Genomic DNA, 16835 nt, shown 5'->3' with positions numbered 1-16835 from the left:
CCAGGCTTGGAACGTCTGTGGGGAGTTTATGGTCCTTCCAGACGAATGTCGGGCTTGCATCCACCGATTCAGTGTGATTTGCAACATAGGTCAAAAGAACCTTGTACTGTGCCAGGGGATAAAGGGGCGGGGGGTTGGAGGGGTGGGAGCAGGAAAAAAGAAAGAGAACTTCTAGTGAGAATAACCATTCCACCCAATGACACTTGAATTTTCATTATTAAACCTTTTCATTGTACAACCTCCGGGGACTAGTTAGGATCAATCTCTTAGTTCACAGTAGGCACACGGACTCAAGGTGCAAGGAGGACAGCATGCTCCTCTCCCTCTCTTAATTGTGACTTAGACGGGGGTCTGCATTTCATTCCAGATCACCGTTCTTGCATTCAATAACTTGTCAAGCCTCCCAACCACCACCACCACTACTTTTTTTCCTCTTCTCCCTCTTGTAGAACATTCTCTCTCCTTCATCCAAGTTAACACCTGTCTACCCTCTACCCTATTGCTTCCCCTTTGCTTCCCTTCCCTCCCACCTCTGAGAATGATCAAAGTCTGTTTCTTTTGGTAAGAAACATGTGTCTTGCTTTTCCCCTTTTACACAGTGATCTCTGTTTCTTTATGATCATGGTCTCTACCACTGACCCCGACCTCACATAGGTTCTTTTGCTCTTGGGAGAACAAGGTCAAGTTTTTAACGTGCAAAGGTTAAAACAGAGGCCAAGAGAAATTAAACTCCATGCTGACAAGGAGTTCCATGGGGAAGCAATTCCCATGCAACTGCCACTGATAGTGATTTCCAGACAAAAGTCATCACAGGTAAAGTCCACTTTAACATGTTGTTACCTATCAAGTGGCCTGATAGAAATTCTCCATTTCTTTGCTGATAGCAATTACATAATTTTCTGATCTCTTTCATCTTTTTTCTCTAATGTGCTGTTCTGTTCAAAGCACTATTGAAATTTCTAAAACAATGGGTTAATTTTCAACTAATTTCCCAGGTGAATATTAATACGTGATATTCTATATTGGTTGCATACACTGAATTGGCCTTGTAAGAGACATCTGAAAAAAAGACCAGCCTTTTAAATTCACCATCACTCCTTCACATGTGAAGATAGTGTCATATGAAAGTGAGGCAGGGACCACACGCTGCTCTGAAGACAAAGAAACCTAGGGAATATGAAAAGGCCCTGGTGACCATTAAGCACCCCCTCCCTTCCACGCCTGAACCAGTCTGCCTGCTTCTGCTTCTTGGAACATGCTTGTGCTAGCTACTGGATAGCCAGTGCCCAACAGCCTATGTACCTGCTTGTTTCTGTTTCTGTGATCCTGCTTGCTGGCTCAGCGACCTATCACAGACAGCCGTGGAATCCCACTTCTCTTCCCTATAAAATGCTCCCTGTCGGGGAGGTAGGGGCTCAGTCTCTAGATAAGAACCCACTGAACCATGTGTCCACACAATTAAGTTTTTCCTTTTGCTATAACCCGATTGGCATTAGGCAACTCCTTCAGAGCAACTTTGGTAACAAAAGTTTCCATGTAAAAAAACAGCAGTAGCAAAAATGAAACCCCCACAACATCCCCATGGGACAGTGTTCTTGGTGGGTACTGTGCAGTCGGTTCCAATTCAGTGACCCTGTGCACAGCAGACTGAAACACTGCCTGGTCCTGCACCATCCTCACGACTGTTGTTATGTCTGAGCCCATTGTTGAGCCACTGTGTCAATCATTTCCTAGAGGGTCCTCGGTTTGTTAAAACATTGCAGTTGGTATGCTTCCTCATTTCAACTGGCCAATCCCTCAGAAGTGGACTGTCTAGTCCTTCTTCCTCGTCTTTCCTTCTTTTGGTATATAGCTAATTTTGTTTAAAACGCATACACATGTACACAAAACATAGCTACTACAGTTACACATATGTTAAACATATGCTTCCCGTTTAGGCTTCCAAAAGTGTGGAGGAAAATTCCATGATCTTTTCTCATGTTTTAAAAAGTTGGTGAACACCGTGCAGAGTTCTGTCATGCTAGCACTTTACCGTCACCCAGATTTTCCTAATGCTAACGTTCTATAGATCTCTTTACGTTGATGAAAATCAACAAATTAACATTGGTACTATACAGTTAACTAAATATACACTCTATCAGATGCCACCCATTTTCTCAGGAATGTTCTTTTTTAAAGGGAAAAATATATTGACATATACGTCACATATTGTGAAATTTAACTGTTCAATCATATTAAGATTTGTGCAATCAATACCACATTCAATTTCAGAATATTTTCTCTTCATGCTCATTTTCTTAGCTCCCGATTTCTCCCCATCCCCTCTGTGCCAGAGAATAAACAAAGTGCTGGAGAGATGGCGAGGGAAGAGCAACTCTCTTTGTGGAAAGGATCCAATATTAGTGGAAACATAACATTATAGGGCTGTTTGTATGAGCCAGAGGATTATATAATTTATGCTTTTTGTGGAAGTTTATCTGGAAAGAAGAGGGATTATTTCACTGAAATATTTAGTTGTGGAAGTGAATATGGAGTTCTAAATAATGAATTGTCCTCCTCTCATTGGTATGCATCCCATTAATAATCTGGCTTTTGTTTCAATTTATCATAAATCATCTTAATATATTGTATATATCATATGTTCATATATGATATATACACATAAAATATACATATACATAAAGTAGATATTCTGAACAAGAAGTTCTATTAGTCAAAAACAATTAAGAAAGACTTCCCTAGGTGTGGCATCATTTTAAAGCTGAACTAAACATATAAACAATTCCTAGACAGATCTCCTCCACTTCCTTCACTATTGCCCCTATTTCAAGTTATCTCGCCTAACCCAGTCTTAATACGATCACATCACCCATGTTTCCTGTAAGGAGTCACATTTTGGGGTAAGACATACTTTGTTGGTATCCGTAGAGGTATACAGAAGCACCATGGTTTTGTCAATGTCACCACAATCATCCAAAGTCACAGGACCCAAGGCTCCTAGAGCAAAATCAGAGAGAGTTAATGGCCATCATTGGCTTCTTCCCTAAAGAGAATGGTTGAACACAGACAGGGGCTGGTAAAACCAATTCAAAATGCTCTGTTACTTAAGAAAGGTTAGCTTTTGCCATCTAGTTAGAGGCTACCTGAATTGGTTCTTTGCTTCAAGATCTCTGAAGGACATTTTTATTGGCCATATTAACTACCATTTGTGGTAGTTATGTCAACTTGAGGGTATTAAGAGTGAAGGGGTGGAGTTTAGCCTGTCAATCAGGTCACAGTTTGGTGACCCCATTTGGAAGCATAACAGAGATAAATGGCTCACTGGAGGCCGGCCCCTCTCTGTCTCTGCTTCACCTTCCTATTGAAAGACACAGTGAGCCACCTGCACCATCCCTGTGATGCTTCCATCCCAATTGGAGCCACAAGACTCTTCACCCCCTGACTGTGATCTTCCTGCATTCTGCATAATTGCCTGTGGCTCTGTACATTTGAACAGAGATTGATGGACTAGTATCAGATTTATGAGCTAATATCACACCTATGGACTTGGTCTGGACTGGGCTGGGAAGTTTTCTTACTATACAATACTCTTTGATATAAAGCTCTTTCTTACACAAATATATGAGTGTCTCTGGATTTGGTTCTCTGGTCAAGCTGGACTAGCACATACTTATTTTGAAGGAAATATTTTTTTCATTGTATTAAGGATGGCACCAAATCAGTCAATAAATTCCTCCTGATGATTAGTAGCAAGGTTTTGCTAGGAATATATGTGTGTATATGTGTGTGTGTGTGTGTGTATACATACACTAGACTAATAACACAGTTGTTTAGGTCTCTGCAAGTTCTAACTTATATTATAAAATGCTCAAAATAATACTCTATCACTTATTAGCTATACAACACCGAAAACATTCTGTGAGTTTTAGCTTTCTCATCTATGAAAGAATGTTAATATAGAGTAAACCTATGAAATGGCCGTATGGTTAAAAAAGGATAAAATATCTGCATTTTCACATTGTAGAACCTAAGAACTAGCATTATGTTTATTATATGCCAACTCTGTAGTAAGCATTTTATATGCATTTTCTCTTATAGTTCATCTAAACTACCATGACATAGAAAGTATCATCTCTATTTTATTGATTTAAAAAAAAATGAAGTCAGAGATATTAACTTTCTTTCCCAGGGTTGTAAGGTGAATAAGTTCCTAGACTAGACAAATATCTACTTTAGGAATAGACAAATGTCTCCAGGCTTCATGCCTGTGTTAGTAGATACTTGGCTATGGGCACAGAAAATTAACTTAGAAAGTATATTAATGCCTGGCAGAACTTAGTGCAAGGACATGACCAATACATTCTACCTCCCTGCTTCTTCAAGTGAACAGATGTCATCTTTCCCTATTATCCATCCTAAGCCAACCACTGGTGCAACTCCTCAGGCCTTTGGTTGCTACAGAGTCAAGAGAAGAAGGCATACTCTGCAGTGGCTCTATTGGATGACGCTGTCTCACAGAGCAAGGTTTTAGGTATGTTAGAGAAGACAACTACAAACACTAGAAGAGGACTTCATGTCTGATAAAGTGGAGAGTCAGCAAAAAGGAGAAAAATCTTAATGAGATGAATTGATAATAATAGCTTCAAAAACAGACTCAAACATACCAATGATCATGAAGATAGGACAGGACAAGATAACGTTTCATTCCATTATACGATGGGGTACCCCCCAAACCACGGAAGTTTGTTTTTCAAAGCTAAGTATTTAAATTTTTTTACAGCCTTCTCACCTTCAAAGTACTCTCCATTACACTTAATACATTTGTCAAATCTGAGATTCCATTCTTGGAAACATTTTTAAAACTCATGTGTCTGGATTGCTGACAGCACCTCCCTATGTCTTCAAATTACTGTCCTTTCATGTCCCTCTTCATTCGCATAAACAAAAAGAAGTCACACAGAGCAAAGCCAGGTGAGTAAGGTGCATGGGGCAAGAGAGGCATGTTGTTTTTGCCAAAAACTGGCCCATTGAGATGACTGTGTGAGCAGATGTATTGTTGTGGTGGCAAAACCAGTCCCCCGTCTGCCACAAATCAGGCCTTTTTTGGTCACACAGTTACGCAATCTTCTACATAGAAAGCTTGATTAACAGCCTAACCTGGTAGAATGTATCAAATTGCACTATGAGTCAACATTTTCATCCATTCAGGAAGTTGACAGATGTCCAGAACGAGGTTTGTCATCAACTGACATTTCACCTTTTTGAAACAAGAAAACCATTTCTCCACTTGAGTTTTATGCTGTCCTTGTAAGTTCTGTTCAACATCACAACAGTTTCTATGGCATTTTTTCCCAAGCAGGAAACAAAATTTCACAGCCTCAGGCTATTCTCTTAAATGGGCCATCACCAAAACAACAACAACAAATGAAACAAACAAACAAAAAAAACCCCAAGGTTTGAGCAAAAGAGCTTTTATGAAAAAATTCACTGTGAGCACAGAGAACCTTCCTAGGTGACACCACTGGGTGCACAAATTCAGGTGAGCTGCTTGCTGCTTACCTAGTGGGAAAACTGCATACTGTGAAAGCTCTACCCTGCGGAAATGTTCCTGTTTTTATTGGGGTGGGGGGTACTGCCTCATACATAAGGTTGAGCCAATTCAGTGGCAACTATCAGTTATATATATATATATATATATATATATATATATATATATATATATATATATATATAAAACAGAAAATTTAGGAGCAATTTCTTTCTATTATCTAAATGAGATGTGGGAATGAAAGATGGTAGTTTTGAAAGCAGTTCATGGTTTGTGAAGTTCAGTGGGCATATGTTGAAGACTCCTCAATGGTGCTACTAGGAGCACTTCTGTAGCTAGAGGATACTACAGGGTTTCAGGTGCCTGTAGGGTAGAAAGAAATATGTGGAGGGAGCAAAATAAAATTTTAAACCATTTATTATCTTTCTGGCCTCATTAGGCTATCTCAATGTCCCATGAGATGACATTGGTTAACCAAAGGGTTGCAGGTCCAAGTCCACCTTTCAAGAATGGCCTGGTGATTAATTTCAAAATATCAACCATTGAAAAGCCCTCAGAGCACAGTTCTCTGACACTCATGGTGTTACCATGAGCCAGAATCTATCTTCTCAATGGCAGCTGTTCTGTGATTTAATGCCTCATGATGAAGCTTGTTCATAAATACAGGGCTTGAGATGGGTGTTTTTTCTTAAGTTTCTTAAGTTTCTTAAGGTTTATAGCATAAACTGGTATCCAATTATTAATAATAGCATGCCCAAAGTTGATGCCATGATGATTATCTTTAAGTTCAAAATTTTAAACCGTTGACCCATATAATGCCAAATCCCCTTCTCTGTTTTCCAGAATCCATTTCCAAAGTTTTGCTTTTCTTCAAGGTTCCCAGTTGTTATTAGGTGGCTTTGAGTCAGTTCCAGCTCACAGTGACTCTATGAACACAGTGACCCTATGAACACAGTGACCCTATGAACACAGTGACCCTATGAACACAGTGACCCTATGAACACAGTGACTCTATGAGCAGAATGAGACACTGGTCCTGAGCCATCCTCCTAATTGGTCTTATGTGTGAGCCCATCTTCAAACTGCTGTATCGATACATCCTTCACTGACCCTCTACTTTACCAAGGGTGATGTCCTTTTCCAGGGACAAGTTTCTCTAGAACAACTGTTCTCAACCTGTGGGTCACAACCCCTTTGGGGGTCGACCTATCAATTCATAACCGTAGCAAAATTACAGTGATGAAGTAGCAACAAAAATAATTTTATGGTTGGTGGGCCACCAAAACATGAGGAACTGTATTAAAGGATCATGGCGTTAGGAAGGTTGAGAACCACTGCTCTAGAAAGAATTAATTAATTTATTTTTGTTCTTATTTGTTTTTAGGTAAGATTACCTGGAAATGTGAGGTTCCTAAAAGCATAAGCAAATGGAGAGGTAGTCATGCTTTCTTCATTTTCAAGAAATATCTTCAGCATGTGTCCAAAGAGCAAGACTCCATCCAAGTAGGCAAGAAGAAAGTCATTATTTGCCTGTTTGAGAAAGGGAAACATTTTTAAGGGGTTGTCCAAAGTGGTTATCTTAAGCCTGGAGGGAAACATTTCTGGGCTCAGTAAGGTAACTGGAACAAATAGAATTTTAGGTCAATTGTGTTCAAAGAAACTTGTGGATCCGTTGGTGGGCCAGGGCCTCTTTAGTATCCTCATGTCAAAGCCCCCGGTGGCATAGTGGTTATGAGATGGGCCATGAGCCACAGGATCAGCAGTTTGAAAACACCAGCAGCTCCTAGGGAGAAAGGTGGGACTTTCTACTCCTGTAAACAGCTACAGGCTTGGAAAGTCAAAGGGGAAGTTCTACAGTCTTGGAAACTCAAAGGGCCACGATGAGTGGGTATCAACTTTATGGTACTGAGTTTGAGTTTGGGGGGGAAATTCAACAAACAGACCATTACCATTGCAAGGAGCTAAAAGCAGTTGGCCTGCCTTCCTTTTCTGATAAAATGCAACTGCAATAAGAAAGACAATATATAGCACTTTCCTACTTTTTGTAACAAATGATTGAAATGTTGCTCACTTGCAGTCGAATGTTTTCACTAAAGAGTAAAAGGGGAATAAAAGTTTCAATAACCTGAGTAAGGGATGAAAGGTTGTGATTAGATGATACCACTGAACTTGGAACTTCCTTAATGACAATCCTAACTGGGTGTTACCGCAAATGTTTGTAGGGGAAAGATAACAGAGGGCCTCAAAAGGTGGTTGTCTTAGGGCAGTTGCATGGTGGTCTTCCTAAAGTTGGATTAATGACTTTGTGTTCCTACTCTCACCATCCCCTACACCCACAAAAACAAGTGAATTTTGTCTGACCAGGAATTTTGCGCTCTCCATCTATGAAGAATCACACATTGGCCAGAGACTAGAAGCAGTGCAAGTTGTATTGGAATACTACATCTGGAATTACATTTGCTAGAAACCTTTTTCATTGGTTTTGATTTCTTTTTCTGAAATCATCATTTCATGGGGTAAAAAGAATCAAGTTAAGGTTACAGGCTCTTATTTGGGAAGGGTCCTAATACCACAGCCTTAAAACCATTCAAACCAAAAATCAAACTCACTTCCATCAGAGTAGAACTGGTCCTGTGGTTTAAAACACTATGAATCTTTATAGGAGCAAAAATCTCTGTCTCCTGCAGAGCCTTGGGTGGTTTTGAACTACTGAACTTGCAGTTAGCAGTCCAATACATAGTCCACTGTAATACCACTTGTCCAGAAAACAACTCTCCTTATAGTCTTTGAGCCTTGCTCTTGGATTTTCATTTCAAAATTATCCAGGATCCATAGGCCTGCCCCTTTATCATCCTCCCACTCCAGGCAGCTCCCCATTATCAGCTCTGCATTGCATATCTGAGAAACTTCATCACATTAGAGTGCAGGGGTGATGAATCTGATGTCCTATCAGTGGCAGGGCCTTTGTATGATAACATGTTGACTATGAATTATGTCTAAAATGAAGTCCTTATTTTGGGTCAAATGCTAAACTAGATTAAATAAAGAGATAGCAGAAATAAACTAGGACTCTCTGGTGAAAACTTGGAGAATGTACAATCTAATTATAATTGTCACTAAAAATAGCATTGTGGGATCAAGGGCAGGAAAGTTACATTAGGAAGCAGAGGATTTCCCATAACCCTCAATTTATTTTATATCATTTAATATCTACTGCATATAAATATAAGGGAGTGTCACAGAGAGAAAGCTCAGGCCCCCCATTTTCCAGGAATATGCCACTGAACTCCTCCCAAATGACACACAAACAGTAACCTACCTCAACAACCTTGACAAGAAAACAAAAGAAACAAAACACAATGTCAGAAGAAGTCCTAAGCCCAATGAAGCTTATTGAAGAGGCAGATGTTGATCTGTCACACCACAAAAATAAATCATCAGAATGCTGCTTGGAGTCATACAGGATATGAGGGAAGCAATACAGAATAAGGATGCAACAATGGAGGAGAAGAAGTCCGCAATAGACGAGATGAAGTCCCTGAACTAAAGGGAAATACAAGAGTTAAGGGACAAGATAACAGAAGCAAAAATCAAAATAGCACACCTCACCAACATTCTAGAAGAGGCAGAGAATTGTACCAGTGATTCCCAATGACAACCAGGCAGACTTCAAAAAACAGGGAATACAGTCAAAAAGAACAATATTCAAATAATTGTGATACCAGAATAAGATGCAATGAAGTCAACTGCTAAGGTAGCTAGGGAATTCCAGGAAGAAAATTTCTCTAACTTAATCAATGAGAATCAGACATTCATACAGGAAGCAGAGAGGACACCATTTAGACTAAATCCCAATAAGAATCCACCAAGGCACATAATCATTAAATTATCCAACTTTGAAGAAAAGGAGAAAATTAAACAAGCAGCTAGAGAAAATAAAAAGGCAGTCACATACAATGGCATTCAGGTAAGGATATGCTCAGAGCTATCAGCAGATACCATGAAGAGGAGGATAGGATGGAGGAACATCTTCCAAAAGTTGAAGGAGAACATTGCCAATCTAAGAATCCTCTATGCTGCCAAACTATCTATTAAGATAGACACACAAGTCTTCTGGACAAGGAAAAAAATCAAAGAATATGTCATAAGACATCCAACCCTGCAAAAAATCCTTGCCAATTCACTGTGGTCAGAAGACAATAGTTCACCAAGCACAACAAGGAGACCACCACTTAGTGCAACTCCACCTGGAAGTCAATGCGCCCAAAACATCCATTGCCTCAGTGGTGGAAAGAAGGCAACAATGAAACCCCGATTTAGTTAGGTTATTGTGCCAACCTGGCCAATTAACATATGTGGGGTTAATTGAAGGGCAGGGGGATAAATGGCTCCGTGAGCCTTGCCTTTCGAGTTCTCGGGTCTCTTGCTTTTTGATGGTTGGACCAGGGTAAAACTGTCTTAGCCATTTCCTTGCTTTAGCTGGCAAGGTTCACTTCCTGCAAGACATCCCCGAGGAGAAGCCACATGGAACTACCCCAATGAAACCCTGAGTGCTGGAGTAGCCATGTGGAGACCCCCACCAATGCTGAGATGCTTACATGCTCACTAATTGTGCTTTCCTCCTGCAGTTGGCATCATAGTGTGCGTTTTGTGAGATGGAGGAGGACTTTGTGAGTTGATGTTGGACATATGGGTTAATGGGTTAATGGTGGCCTTGTGGGCTTGGCCAGCACTGGGTTGGAATGTTTTCTTGATGTGCACTTACCCTTTATATAAACCTCGCTGTTATACTTGAGTTTCTGTGAATTTGTTTCTCTAAAGTACCCAGACTAACACTCCCCCACCACATATACTCAGCACACTGTTATGGAGAGAGATAGGAAAACACCCAACACAAAAGGTACAGCTTGACAACCATTGACAATTCACAGTTGGTGGTAAGAAAACGGAATATCAAAGGTCTGAATTTGTTTATTAAAAGACAAAGGCTAGCAAGCAAAGGCTCATGAAATATAACCCAACAATTTGTTGCCTGCAAGAAACACATCTTAAGCTCACAGACAAAAACAGGCTACAAATAAAGGCTGGTGAAAAAGATACCAAGCAAATGGTAACCAAAAATATAAAAGCCAGGTTGGCAATCCTAATCTCTGACAAAATTGATCTCAAGGTGTAAACCCTAACAAGAGATGAGGATGAGTGCTATATAATACTCAAAGGATCAATAGACCAAGAACCAGTGAGCATAATAAATATATATGCTCCTAATGAAAGACCCACAAAATTCTTCAAAATATGAAAACAGAAATCACAGATTCAATGATCATAGTAGGTGACTTTAATATACTGCTATCAGAGAAAAATAGATCACTGGGAAAGAAGCTCAACACTGAGGCTAAAGAGTTAAGCACCACAATTAGGCAACACAACCTGGTAGATATCTATATAACTCTCCATCCAAATGAAAAAAAATTCACATTATTTTCAAGTACACTTAGTTCATACTCGAGAATAGACCACATGCTGGCACACGAGTCAAGTCTGAGTAAATTCAAACGCAGAGGTCACTCAGGCATCCCTCTCGGGCTACCATGCCATAAAGCTGGAGATCAGCAAAAGAGTGATCAAAAAACAAGGGCCAAGAATTGAAGGATGAATAACGATCTTTTGTGAAATGAGTGGGTACTGGCCCAGATTAGAGATGAAATTAGGAGGTTTTTGGAAAAAGAGAAAGAGAATACAATGTACTAAAACCGATGGGACACAGCAAAAGCATTTATCAGTTACATTGTTTGATAGTGATCAATGCACATATGAAAAAGGGAGACTCATGATTGATATGCTATCACAAAACCTCCAACAACTAGAACAGAGTCAACAGAGCAATCCCTCCAACAGCAAAAGAAAAGAAATAATAAAAATCAGGGTGGAGATAAATAAGTGGAAAATCAAGAGAACAATGCAAAAAATTAATACAATAAAAAGCTGGTTCTTTGAAAGGATCAACAGAATCAACAGACCTGGCAAACCTCACCAAGGAAAGGAAGGTGCAAACATCAATAGTCAGGATGAGGGATGAAATAGGGGAAATTACAATGAGTCCTAACAAGATTAAAAGAATAATTACAGAGTACTATGAAGGTCTGTATTCTAATGAATTCAGACATGGACAAATACTTAGAAAAACAATCCTTCCCTAGATTATTCCAGATAGAGGCCAAGAACCTCAACAGATCATAGCAAGAGAAGAAATAGAATATGGTTATCAAGAAACTACCAACGAAAAAAACACCCAGGCCAGATGACTTCACAAGCTAATTCTACCAATATTCAGGGAAGAGCTGACATTGATCCTACACAAGCTATTCCAAAGCAGAAAAAAAAACAGCAAACTCCCAAACTCATTCTATGAAGCTAATATAACACTGATACCTAAACTGGGAAAGGATCCCACAAGAATAGAGAACTACAGATCGATGGCTCTAATGAAAATTGATGCAAAAATTCTTAACAAAATATTGGCCACTAGAAAACAAAAGTATATAAAACAAATTGTCCATTATGACCAGGTGGGATTCATTCCAAGGATGCAGTGATGGTTCAAAATCTGAAAGTCCACCACATTGACAAGAAAAAGGATAAGAACCATATGATAATATCCATTGAAGCAGAAAAAGCATTTGATGACATCTAACACCCAATGCTAATTAAGACACTCAAAAAGAGAGGAACGGAAAGGGAATTCCTCTAGTTAATACAAGCTATCTGTGAAAAACCAAGAGCCAACATTATGGTTAATGGACAAAAGATGAAAACAATCCTACTGAAAAAGGGGACCAGACAAGGATGCCTCTTGTCCCCAGTTTTAGTCAACATTATTCTGGAGGTCCTAGTTAGCAACATAGGGCAAAGGAAGAACATTAAAGTTATTCATCTGGGGGAGGAAGAAATGAAACTGTTGCCATTTTCAGACGACATGATACTGTACATTGAAAACCCCCAAAATTTCACAACAGGAGTGCTGGCATAGATAGAGGAATACGGAAGAGTAGCAGGATACAAGATCAACAAACAGAAGTCTATTGGATTGTTATACACATTGGACAAAACCACAGAAGAGGAGATCAAGAAGGCAGTGCCTCTAACCCACCCACAAGGTGGGTATTGTTTACGTTTCCACAGGAACGGGAGAGAGGGACCAGACCCCAACCTTGCACGCTATGCCTTAAGAGCAACATATCGAAATGAACCAGCAAACTAACAGAGAGATCTGTGGGAATGGCCCCAATCTTAGCTATGTTGACCCTCTCCCCAGAAGATGGCACTACAGAGAACAGTACTGAAGATACAGCCCAGGGAGAGTGACGGGTTTGCCCAGACCATACGGAAGCAAACTAAGAGAAAAAGAGAGAGAGAGAGTGGACCAAATCTTGGCCCACAACACCCTGAGGATGACACTTCTGCTGGTAGCAGCCAAGATACAAAGAGAACTGTAGGGCCGACCCCACCATGAGACACTACATCCTATCACTAACCTACAGCGCAGCAGGAGACAGCACTAGACAGTTAGGGAATTGTGCCCGGTCTGACTCATTCTGCGCCAGGGCGAAACGCAAAGGGAGCAAAGCAACAAAGTCCCCGAGGAATCCCTAAAATAGATTTCACACTCAGAGGGCAGGGCTTAACTCTTCATCAGACTGGATTGGAAAATATATACATAAAAGTCAACAGACAGACCTGGAAGTATTTATAGGTGCTTTTTTTTTTCATGTCGCTCTAAATAAAATAAACAAAATAAATAATCCTGAGGAGAAAACAATGGGACTGTTGGTTCTGTGGGGACAGAGGAACGGGGAAGGTAGGGGAAAGGAAGGAGGAGCCAACAAACTCAGGGATAACAGAACAACAAGAGATCTAAAATTTATGGTAAGGAGGGCATAGAATGCCTGGTGGGGTTTGATCAAGGACAATGTAGGTGAGAGGAATTACTGAGAGTTGAATGAAGGTCGAACATCATAGTGGGGTAGGAGGGAAGTAAAAGGAAACAGAGGGGAGAACCAGGAGACAAAAGAAATTTATAGAGGTCTAAATATAGGCATGTACGCATGCAAACATATTTATATATAACTATAGTGATATAGGTCTATGTACATATATTTATATGTTAAGTATTAAAGTAGCAGATGGACATTGGACCTCTACTCAAGTACGTCCTAAATGCAAGAACAGTTTGTTCTTATAACCTGGCATTCTGTGAAGCTCACCTTCCTGACACAATCCCTGAAGACAAAATGGGTGCATAAGCAAGCAAACGTGGTGAAGAAAACTGATGGTGTTCAAATATCAAAAGATATAGCATCTAGGGTCTTAAAGGCTTGAAGTTAAACCAGTGGCCATCTAGCAAATAAGCAACAAAGCGCACACCAGCATGTGTGATCATAAGGTGCTGACAGGATCAGGTATCAGGTATCAGAAGACCCAAAACAATCATACTGATGCAAATGAGTGGAGTCGAATTGGAGACCCAAAGCCCATCTGCTGACAAATGGACACCCCCTCAGAAAAGGGTACAAGGACAGAATGATCAGCTACAGATGGGTCTTGGATCCTATATCTGTGCTCCCTCTCATTCACAATGATTTGATTTTTTTGATCTTTGATGCCTGATACCTGATCCCTTCAACACCTAGTGGTCACATGGGCTGGTGTGCTTCTATGTGGGCTTTGTTGCTTCTGAGCTAGATGGCCGCTTGTTCACCTTCAAGCCTTTCCTCTAGGTTTTTAATGCTTCATCCCCCCCACGATCATGATCCCAGTTCTACTTTGCAAACCTGGCTAGATTGGAGCATGTACACTGTTACAGCTAAGAGCTCTTGAGACACTCAATCCAGGACAGATAACACCCGCTCCCAACCCAGAAACAGTAATGGGAGTAGTGATACCATGAAGGTAGGGGGAAGGTGAGGGGAGAAAGGGGGAACCAATACCTGGGATTGATGTATAATGTCCCCCTATGAGGGACAAACAACAGGAATGTGGATGAAGGGAGAGAGAGGACAGTGTAAGATATTAAAACAATAATCGTTTATAATTTATCAAGGGGTCATGAAGCTGGGAAGGGAGCAGGGAGAGAAAAAAGAGGAGATGATACCAAGGACTCAAGTAGAAAGAAAATGTTTTTAAAACGATGATGGCAACATATGTACAAATGCTCTTGGTACACTTGATGTAAATATTGTTATAAGAACCGTAAGATCCCCAATAAAACAATTAATTTGCAATTACTGAAACCCAAATGAAGGCTGAGCATGATAGTGGGACAAGAAGACAGTAGACGGAAATAGAGGAAAGAACTAGGAGGCAAAGGACATTTATAGAGGCCTAAATACAGGCAGGTACATTTGTAAATATATTTATATATGACAATGGGGAAATAGATTTATCTGAATACATTTATAGGTTTAGTATTAAGATAGCAGATGGGCATTGGGTCGCCACTCAAATACTCCCTCAATGCAAGAACACTTTGTTCTATTAAACTGGCATTCCATGATGCTCACCTTCCTGACATGATCCCTGAAGACAAAGTGAATGCATAAGAAAATGTGGTGAAGAAAGTTGATGATGCCTGGCTATCAAAAGATAAAGTGTCTGGGGTCTTAAAGGCTTGAAGATAAACAAGCGACCATATAGCTGAGAAGCAACAAAGCCCACATAGAAGAAGCATACCAGCCTGTGTGATCACGAGGCATTGATGGGATCAGGCATCAAAGAACAAAATATAATGTCATTGTGAATAAGGGGGAGTGTGGAGTGGAGACCCAAAGCCCATGTGTAGGCAACTGGATATCCCCTTATAGAAGGGTCTCGGGGAGGAGATAAGCCAATCAGGGTGTAGGGTATCAACAATGAAACATCCAACTTTCCTCTAGTTCCTAAATGCTTGCTTCCCCCAACTATTATGATCCCAATTCTACCTTAAAATTATGGCTAGACCAGAGCATGTACACTGGTACAGATAAAAACTGGAAACACAGGGAATCCAGAACATATAAACCCCTCAGGACCAGTAATGAGAGTAGCAATACCAAGAGGGTAAGGGGAAGTTGGGGTTGAAAGGGGGAACCGATCACAACAATCTACATATAACCCCCTCCCTGGGGGGATGGACAACAGAAAAGTGGATGAAGGGAGATGTCGGACAGGGTAAGATATGACAAAATAATAATAATTTATAAATCATCAAGGGTTCGTGAGGGAGAGGGGGTGAGGAGGAAGAGGAAAAATGAGCTGATACCAAGGGTTCAAGTAGAATGCAAATGTTGTGAGAATGATGATGGGAACAAATGTGCTTGACACAATGGATGGATGGATGGATGGATGGATGGATGGATGGATGGATGGTGATAAGAGTTCTCCGAGTCCTCAATAAAATGACTTAAAAATTATTTAGAAGTCATCAGTGCCCTTCACAATATCCAAGCATAAATGGAAATACCTAGGGATATACCTAACCAACACACCCAAAATAATTGTAGAGTAAAACTACAGTACTCTACTACAAGAAACCAAAATAACCTCCATAAATGGAAGAACATTCCATGGTTTTTTATCAGAAGAGTCAATAGAGTAAAGATGTCAGTCCTGTCTAAGGCACTATATAAGTTTAACACTATCCCAATATAAATACAAGCATCCTTCTTCAAAGAATTGGAAAACCTGACTACCAACTTCATATGGAGAGAGAAGCAGCCAGAACGATCAAAGAACGCCTCAGGAAGAAAGACAAAGTCGGAGGGCTTCCTTTACCTGACTTTAACACCTACTATACAGTCACAGTGGCTAAAACAGCATGGTACTGGTATAATGACAGGTACTCAGACCAATGGAAAAGAACAGAAAATCCAGAAATGAAACCAGACACCACATCTTTGATAAGGGCCCCCAAAATATCAAATGGGAATTGGATGCCTCTTTAATAAGTGGTGCTGGCTGGGGAAAAATGGATATCTACCTATACAAAAATTAACCAAGACCCTTACCTCACTCCATGCACTAGAACAAACTTAAGGTGGGTCACAGACCTCAAAGTAAAACTTCAAACTTTTAGGACCATCAGTGAGGGAATTGGGACAAATCTAATAACCTTGGTGAAGGGAATACATAGGCTAACTGAAATAGGGAAGGATACACCCACATATGACGCTGAAATCAACAAGGGGGATACACTAAGGATAAAACACCTGGGTGCACAGAAAGACTTCACCAAGAGAGTAACAAAAGAACA

The 16835-nt window shown here is 40.2% G+C and overlaps 1 protein-coding gene across 1 annotated transcript in view; it reads right to left on the bottom strand.

Annotated features, from left to right (window-relative positions):
- GUCY2C (guanylate cyclase 2C) overlaps positions 1 to 16835 on the bottom strand; it is a 91256-nt gene that overhangs the window by 43817 nt on the left and 30604 nt on the right. The window contains exons 8-10 of the mRNA XM_075553086.1: positions 6943 to 7078; positions 2912 to 2997; positions 1 to 106 (exon numbers count right to left, since the gene is read on the bottom strand). Of these exons, the coding sequence (XP_075409201.1) occupies positions 1 to 106; positions 2912 to 2997; positions 6943 to 7078 (328 nt within the window). The remainder of the gene's footprint in view (positions 107 to 2911; positions 2998 to 6942; positions 7079 to 16835) is intronic.

Source organism: Tenrec ecaudatus, chromosome 6 (genome assembly GCF_050624435.1).
Source record: "Tenrec ecaudatus isolate mTenEca1 chromosome 6, mTenEca1.hap1, whole genome shotgun sequence".
NCBI lineage: Eukaryota > Metazoa > Chordata > Mammalia > Afrosoricida > Tenrecidae > Tenrec > Tenrec ecaudatus.
This window is presented reverse-complemented; position numbering and strand designations above follow the sequence as displayed.